Below are 7,934 nucleotides of genomic sequence, written 5' to 3'. Positions count from 1 at the left end.
CTTAGTTTTTGCTTGCTGTAAAGGTCAAGAAATTACGTTTCTCCCGAAACAATCTCCCTTTGATCCTTCTGTCCGGGGGGATTGTTCTTGATATCCACAAGCCAGCAGCGGGGAGAAGAAATTGCATCGTTCTTGAAGCAATCGGCCTCTCTCTCGAAAGCAAAAGAGAGAGGATGCGAGTCCCTGCCCCGCGCACTACCGGAGCCCCCAGCCCCACCGCGACCAAGTCCTCGCCCCGCGCAGGCTCCCGCGGCCGCCCGTACCCACGTCGCACCCAGCATGGGGGAATCTCTCCTTCTCTCAGAACTGTGAACCTCCTATCCTCACTGCCCGAGAGAAGAAGTGCTATTTATTTGGGACGTCTGAGATTTAAAATAGGGCATTTTCGAAGGAAGGATTTTTGAAAAGAAACGAAAAATAGCCCCCGCGGCCGGAGGCAGCCGCGGGCTACAGCGTGCGCCAGCCTCGGCTGCGCTTCGCTGTGAAGGGACATGGCCAAACCTTTCTCCGTCGGCTCCTATTTCCCTCTTTGATTATTTTTTTTGCACACTAAAAGGATTAAAAATCTCGTTGGAACCGTCACTTGTGTCCTCTTCCTCAGGCTCGAACTAACCAGCACAGACTCTACCTCTGAAAAATTTTCATAGCTGTCCTTTAAGGTCCATTTTCCCCGACATCTTTCCGTACTTTTCAAATCCTGGTTCCAATTTCTAGTCCAGATTATAAATTAAATTCCCCATACATGTGATTTAAGTAATGCACAGAACAAGATAACGTTACAGATGAAAATGTGACTGAAATTCTCCATGTGCAACCACCATGTATTGCGGCTGTCGACGAACGTGAATAGAGCGCTCTAATCAGGAAATTTGAAGAGGGTCACGAAGGCCCCATTTAGCAGTAAATTCCCCGTTAATAAATCGAAACTGCTTTCGAAACTGTGTCTGTTCCAGGTAGGGATTGTGTGCTTAGTCACCGCGTACGGGGTTGCCTCCGCAAAGATTCTCTTTGGGAATCTGCCTTTAGGCGCCTCAATCGCAATGGAAGGGCAGCGCTGAGTTGCTGAAGGGTGGGTCCCCAGGTCGACTCGACATGACGGCCACGAAGCCATTTGGACGTGAACTTTAACTGCAACCCCCCTTGGAGACGTAGGCACCTACAAAATCCCACGGTCTGGCTTTGGGGGAGTTAATTTAGATATTTAAGCCGCTTATGCCACCCCGACTGGGGCACGGCGGGCAGGCTGCCGAGGCGGGCAGTGCGGCGCAGGAGGCGCGCAAATCTCCGCGACCGGCAGCAGGGCGAGAGGCGTCGGGATTTTCGCGGAGGGAAAAGTCACCTTAGGTGACGCGGGGGAAGCGGGGGGCGTCCTGCCCCTTTAAAGACCAGTTGCTACCCAAACACAAGTAAACAGTGGGGCCGGCGCGGCGGGGCGGGCCGGGTCCGCAGCCGGGGGCGGTCCCGTCCCGTCGGGGCGGAGCGGCGCGGCCCCGAGCGCGGGGCTGAGCGAGCCGCGGGGTGGGCCGGCGGCGGCGGCGGGCGGGCGGGGACAGCGCTCCACGCCACTCACCGCTGAAATGTGATGGACCGGGCAGGGGGCGGCTCAGACTCGCGCCGAGCCTCGCCGGGGTCGAAGGCGGGAGGCTGCGGGCGGGTGGCGGCGGTCTATGCCGGGGCCCCGGGGCCGCCGCGGCCAGAAGTCCCAGCCGCTCAGCCCTCCGCAACATGCCGTCCGCCGCCGGGCCCCGGCCCCGCTGAGCGCCCTCGCAGTGGATCTAATGTCTCCGTGAAGGTGCCGCGGCCGCCGCCTCAGCGTTGCCCCGGGAGGAGCAGCAGGCTGCGGTAGGTGACTGGCTCCCCCGGCCCGCCCTGCCCAGTGCCGTCGGCGGGAGCGGGGCGGCCACCCCGAGAGCGGAACGTCCCCTCGGCCGGGAGCGCGGGACCGCCGGGCTTACTTTCAGTTCGCAGCTCCGCGGCAATTTGGGATGCGGGTGCCCCCCGCATGCCGTGGGCGCGTTGCTGTGGGGCCAGGCAGGGGCTTCATGGGGCGCGCAGCCCATGACCTTCATGAGAAATTCCTAGAGGGGAGAAGCCCGTCCGTGCACGGAGAGCGGGGCTGATCCGCGGGTGCAACTGGAGAAATCCTCCAGTGCGTGGAAACACCCGGCTGCGCCGGGACCGGCTGCCGCGGCTTCTGGTGGGGCCGGGGGGGAGCGAAGGCGACCCAGGGCCCACCCGCTCCCCGGGAATGACGGCAGCGCCCTCGGGGCACGGCCCGGCCCCGCCGCGGGAGGATGGGGAGCGTCGGGCGGGCCAGCAGGTCGGCGGCAAGCAGGTAGAAAGGGGTGTCCTGCCGAGACACCGGGCTTAATTTAATTAAGCTCTCAGAATGGAAAGGGAAAAGGAAGTGCCAAAGTTTAAATAACATCCGTTTTTGGTTGACTTTCTTTCCCCCCCCCCGCGCCCTCGCCTCAACGCACCTTGTTATAAATGGCCTTAAAATCACGTAGGAAGGCACTTTCTGGTCTTTTTTAAATAGGCTTTAATAAAGTTACCTCCGAATACAAATAGTAACAGATGTACCGCAGTTCAAACAGCAATGTAGTTTTAAAAGTTTCTTCCTTAAAATGCGGATTTCGCGTTTAGAATAGTTTTTTCAGACTTGATTGTTTGACATGAAAACGAGCGTCGTGCAATGACACCCCCACACACGGCCACCAAACGCGGCTGTAACAGAGGGAGCTCTGCCCTACAGAAATAGTGTCCCTCCCTCGGTCATAGTTCCCAGCCGGTGGCTCCGAAACCCAGCCGCAGCCAGCAGGGATGGAGGCAGGAGCCACGGGAGCAGCCAGCGAAAAGCGATTTTATTGCTTCTGTGTCGGTTCCTGGAGGAAAGCGAATAGGAACTCACACTACGACATCTTTAAAAATAAGTCTCTATATATAACCATCCCCCTCCAACAAAACGAAAAGATCGCCATATATAATAGGTCGTATCGATAACACTGTCCCCTATGTCGATACAACCACAAACGAGAAAAACTGGGCAGCAGCAGAGGAAGCCCTGGGGAGCCACGACTCGAGGAAAACGAAAACAGGGGTGTGCAGCGCTGCAGCTCAAGCCCGACCTCCTTGCCGCAATTTTTTTTCCCGGTGGGCCAACTGTGCGGTGCCACAAGCGGAGAATAAAAGTATTTTAGGAAAAAAAAATCGAAAAGTATCTTTCCAGCCAGAGGGTGCTCGGTGTCAGCGGCGTGGCCCGGGCCAGGAGCGTTGGTGAGGGCTGCGGGGCGGTGGCGGCCCGGGGGACAGGGACGCCTCTCCCGGAGCGGGGCTCTATGCTCGGAGTTTCTTTTATTTTTCTTGTTGTTCTGGGGGTTTGGTGTAGGATTTTGGCAGGGGGATGGTCTCTTGTTTACTTTGGAAACTGCGCCTTACCAGTCCTTCCACACAAATCCCAGGAGGTGCTGGGGCACCCTCGGCCCTACCTCTTGTTTACAGGCCCGGAGAGACCCCGGCGCTTGCTTTGGCCGCTTTCCTGGGTCGCGGCAGCCTCTTGGCTGCTGGAAGTGAACTCTTAAAGAACGCAAAGAAAGGAAACGGCAGGGGCTTGCCCCCCGCGCTGATGCCCCCCTGCCCTGCGGCAGGGGAGCATCTCCCCGGAACCACCGAGGGGACTCCCCGTGCGACGGGAGCAGCGGGCCCGGAGGTTTCGGTTGAGTGGGCTGAGTGAAACCCTCTGACAGTCACACACCGCTCATTAGCTCACGGCCCCGCCGCTCCGGCGGAGGTCCCGGCCTGGGAATGGCCGAGGGGGTGCGGGGTACTCCTCCTCACGACTCCGTCTCACCGGGGCTGCGCTCGTCCTTCTTGGCCCTGCGGGACGGAGGGATCCGGGTGCGGGGCAGCGCCATGCGGGGCGGTTCTTGGCGGACCGGAGAGGCCTCCGGGCTGGCCGCCCTCCTCGCCACTGATGGGATGGCTGCGGCGCGGGGGGCTGGGTAGGAGGTGTGCGTGCGGGGCCGGGGCTCCTTTTCTCTCCTTCGGTTATCTTGATAAATGAGTTGTTGTTGAAGGAAGAAAAATAAGCAACTGAGCTGGGATGAACGCAGGGTTTATTTCCCCTTCCCCCCCACCCCCGCTCCCTCACGGGCCTGCCTCGGCCCTCCGTGAGCACCCTGCTCCATCCCGGGGAGGCCCCAGTCAGGAGGGGTCGGGGTCGGGGCCTCTGCGCCCGCGGGAGGCCGGGAGGAGGGTGGGAGCGACGCCGGGGGCCGGGTCGGCGCGGGAGGTAGGAGGGAGGCTGCTCGGGGGTCCCCACAGTGGGCGCTGCGGGGGTCGGCGGCGGGGAGACGGGAAGCAGAGGGGCTTCGGCCCCGGCCCCGTCTCCGATCCTCGTGTATTTTTTCACCATTCGTTTAATTTGAATCTGCAGCGCCTTCGGTTGGCTCCGCACTGGGTTTTCTCTTTTCTGTTTTAATTTGGGGTGGATGGTTTGGGATGGATTTTTTTTTTTTTTTTTTTTTTTTTTACGTTTTAGCTTCTTCGGTCGAAGCGATCGCACCGTGGGTCAGTATCGGCCGCCGGCCCCGGCGGAGGGCGGGAGCCTGGGCTGCGGCGGGGCGGCAGGGCCGCGGCAGGGCAGCGCACCGGAGCCGTGCCTGGCCCTCCCTGGCTCGGTTGCTGCGTTCGCCTCGGCTAAGGGGGACCACGCTGTTCTTAGTAAAAGTCTATTTCCCCTCCTTTCTCCCTCTTTCTTCTTAGGATTTTCTCCCCGTCTCGGAAGCCCAGCAGAGGCACCAGCTGCTCCGCCGGCCCGCGCCTGCCCCGGGAAGATGGGAAGCAAGGCTCTGCCAGCCCCCATCCCGCTGCACCCGTCTCTGCAACTCACTAACTACTCCTTCCTCCAGGCTGTGAACACCTTCCCCGCAGCTGTGGACCAGTTGCAAGGTCTGTACGGACTCAGCGCCGTGCAAACCATGCACATGAACCACTGGACATTGGGCTACCCCAATGTGCATGAAATCACCCGTTCCACCATCACGGAGATGGCGGCCGCGCAGGGCTTGGTGGACTCCCGCTTCCCTTTCCCCGCGCTCCCCTTCGCCACGCACCTCTTCCACCCCAAACAAGGGGCCATCGCCCACGTCCTTCCAGCATTGCACAAGGACAGGCCCCGCTTTGACTTTGCCAACCTGGCCGTGGCCGCCACGCAGGAGGACCCCCCGAAGGTGGGGGAGCTCGCCAAGCTGAGCCCCGGACTGGCCTCGCCTTTGTCGGGCATCAGCAAGCTGTCTCCGGACAGGAAGCCCTCCCGCGGCCGCCTGCCCTCCAAGACGAAAAAGGAGTTCATCTGCAAGTTCTGCGGCAGGCACTTCACCAAGTCCTACAACCTCCTCATCCACGAGCGGACCCACACGGACGAACGACCTTACACCTGCGACATCTGCCACAAGGCTTTCCGGAGGCAGGACCACCTGCGGGACCACCGGTGAGGGACCACCAGGAGCGGGGTCGGGTCGAGGGGAGCCGGGGTAGGGTGAGCCGCTCGGGGGGGGATGAGGCTGAGCCGCTCCGGGAGCTCTGGGCTGAACCACCTAAGCAGCAGGAAGAATTCCCACTCCGACTCCGCGGCTGCGGAGAGACCACGGCAGCCGCAACCTGCTCTCTGCATGGGACGGGCACCTGCCTGAGGGAGAGGCGGGAGGGTTCACACCCGGAGAGGAAACCCCTGGGGCTTTTGTGCTTCTGAAGGCCGACCCTGGGGGGTGCGGGGAGCAGGACGGGGCGCAGGTGGGCGCTTCCCCGCTCGCCCTCCCCCCTCATCTGCGCACCCCGCTGCTGGTGCCGAGCGGCGCCTGCGGCCACAGAGCGGAGAACCCTCTCCGCCTTCGGAGAAGAGCGGTCTCGGGTCCGGCCGGCGGCACAGATGCTGTCCCGGTTTGGCACCAGAGAGTGAACTCACACTTCGATACGAATTGTTGCAAATGTTTTGAACCGTTAAAGAAGTTTAACCATAAACAGAATTATGAAGGAGGGAGGAGCAGGGTGAGGGATTTTGAGGGGAATTGGGTTTGGGGGAGCGGGGCCTGGGAACGGGTGATCCCCGCGCCCCCGGCAGCGCTGCTCACCCCGCGGGTTGCCTTACAGGTACATCCATTCCAAAGAGAAACCCTTCAAGTGCCAGGAGTGCGGGAAGGGCTTCTGCCAGTCCAGGACCCTGGCGGTCCACAAAACCCTACACATGCAGGTGAGCCCGGCTCTCCCCGGCCTCTCCACGCGTGTGCCGCCGGCACGGACATGGCCCGGCTCGGCTCGGCCCGCCGCGGGGCAGGGGCGGTGGCCGCCGGGGGAACGGTGCTCTGGTGCGGAGGGGAGCGAGGGGAGAGAGTGGGCTCCGGCACTGGACGGCCCGTGCTTCCCGGGGGAGGGCAGCGGTCGATGGTTACCTCCGCGGCCATGGGACACCCGCGGAAAAACGGCAGCCGTGGGAGAAGGGCTTAAAGACAACGGGGACACAGTTGGCGGCGAGGAGTGAACCCCGGGTTCGGGTTTGTCCACGCCGCTGCTTCGAGGCGTTTTTCGTTGAGGGCTGAACCCTGCCCCGGCGGCGACGGCGGGCGCGGGGCGGCGGGATGCGGTGCGGAGCGGAGCGGTGCGGGAGACCGCCGTGGCGGTCGGGCGGGCAGCGGGAGTACCGGAGCAGGAGGGCGGCGAGGCAGCCACTTTCCGTGCACGACAGGGGCGCGAAATGTCACGACTCGAGAAGTATAAAATAAGGCTTCTCGAGCAGGACAGGGCGAAGTGGGCGGTCGCCCGCCCGCCCGGGATTGCTCTCGTTCGTGTCCACCCCCGATATCTCAAGTTGTGCGTTGCGATGAGAAAAAGTGCAGTGATACGTTAAACCAGGTGGTTTGTGAAGGATTAATCCTTTGCTTGCTTCAAATCTGAACAGGAATCTCCACACAAATGCCCCACATGTGGAAGAACCTTTAATCAAAGAAGTAACCTGAAAACTCACCTTCTTACCCATACAGACATCAAGCCCTACAACTGTGAGCAGTGCGGCAAAGTGTTCAGGCGAAACTGTGATCTACGGCGGCACAGTCTAACTCACACCCCGCGGCAGGACTTCTAGAGCAGCCAGGGACCCGCGCCCGCTCCGGCAGCTCCAACTTGCCCAATTTACTAAAGGACTGTGTTGTAGGAACTCACAGACGCGCGCACACACATACACGGAGACACGCACGCAGACTCGGGGCCAAGCTTTCCTACCACATGTCTGCGAAACTCGTTTCGAGAGTGCGGACTGCAGGATCGGGCCCCTCTCCAACCCTCACCCAAGCGTAAAGCTCATCTTGTAGATAATCGCGGCTCATTTTAGAGCTCTGTACAGAACGTGGTTTTTTCTTCGTTTGTTTGTTTTGTATCGTGTCAGATGCAGATGGATAACAAATCGGGGAGGCAAAGTATCTCTTAAAAGTGTATTTCAAAATAAATCCTTTTTTTTTTTTCCAAATACCTCCTGCCTTGTTGTATTATTCTCTGAATATCTGGGCTTTTTTTTTCCTGCTGTGTCAATGCAATGGTAAAGCATATTGAATAAATTTTCTAGCTGGGTAATTGTACTGTCACAACAATTTTGGTGATCGCTTTTGTTTGGTCTGTTTCACTGTCGCTGTTGTGTTATCTATTGTTAAGTAAAATGAAAGTGCCTTATTTGAGAGTTTATAGCTCTATTACTTAATAGTATGAATGTCTAAATATTAACTTCTGTACTTTTTTTTTCCCCGAACGATTAAAAAAAAAAAAAAAAGACGAAAAAGAAAGAAATATTTGCAAATAAACAGATCTTAGGAAATAATGCATAGAGCCGTTCTTATGCCAAAGCGGCTTATTAGTAACTTATTTGCAATCAGCCCATATATTTTAAA

General features: G+C 59.1%; 1 protein-coding gene across 2 annotated transcripts; it reads left to right on the top strand.

Moving 5' to 3' along the window:
- The first annotated feature begins 1,642 nt into the window (after positions 1 to 1,642).
- On the top strand, positions 1,643 to 7,512 carry OSR2 (odd-skipped related transciption factor 2). 2 transcript variants are annotated; one of them, XM_050315246.1, is made up of 4 exons: positions 1,643 to 1,842; positions 4,765 to 5,491; positions 6,151 to 6,250; positions 7,038 to 7,512. In XM_050315246.1, the coding sequence occupies exons 2-4, from the start codon at positions 4,836 to 4,838 to the stop codon at positions 7,110 to 7,112; spliced, it is 831 nt and encodes a 276-aa protein (XP_050171203.1). In that variant the 5' UTR covers positions 1,643 to 1,842; positions 4,765 to 4,835; the 3' UTR covers positions 7,113 to 7,512. The 2 variants fall into 2 exon arrangements, with proteins under 2 accessions (XP_050171203.1, XP_050171194.1); XM_050315237.1 differs by having other exon boundaries at positions 6,956 to 7,512.
- Positions 7,513 to 7,934: the final 422 nt, after the last annotated feature.

Source organism: Myiozetetes cayanensis, unplaced genomic scaffold, assembly GCF_022539395.1.
Source record: "Myiozetetes cayanensis isolate MyiCay16 unplaced genomic scaffold, myiCay2020 scf1, whole genome shotgun sequence".
Taxonomy (NCBI): Eukaryota; Metazoa; Chordata; class Aves; order Passeriformes; family Tyrannidae; genus Myiozetetes; species Myiozetetes cayanensis.
Note: the sequence above shows the minus strand (reverse complement) of the source record. Positions and strands in the feature narration are given on the sequence as shown.

What these genes read in the sequence shown, in the direction of transcription:
- OSR2 (XM_050315237.1), top strand. Translation starts at nt 4,836, where the DNA reads ATGGGAAGCAAGGCTCTGCCAGCCCCCATCCCGCTGCACCCGTCTCTG. An exon ending in GACCACCTGCGGGACCACCG is followed by an intron (nt 5,492 to 6,150) that starts GTGAGGGACCAC and finishes GTTGCCTTACAG; the next exon opens with GTACATCCATTCCAAAGAGA. An exon ending in ACAAAACCCTACACATGCAG is followed by an intron (nt 6,251 to 6,955) that starts GTGAGCCCGGCT and finishes AAATCTGAACAG; the next exon opens with GAATCTCCACACAAATGCCC.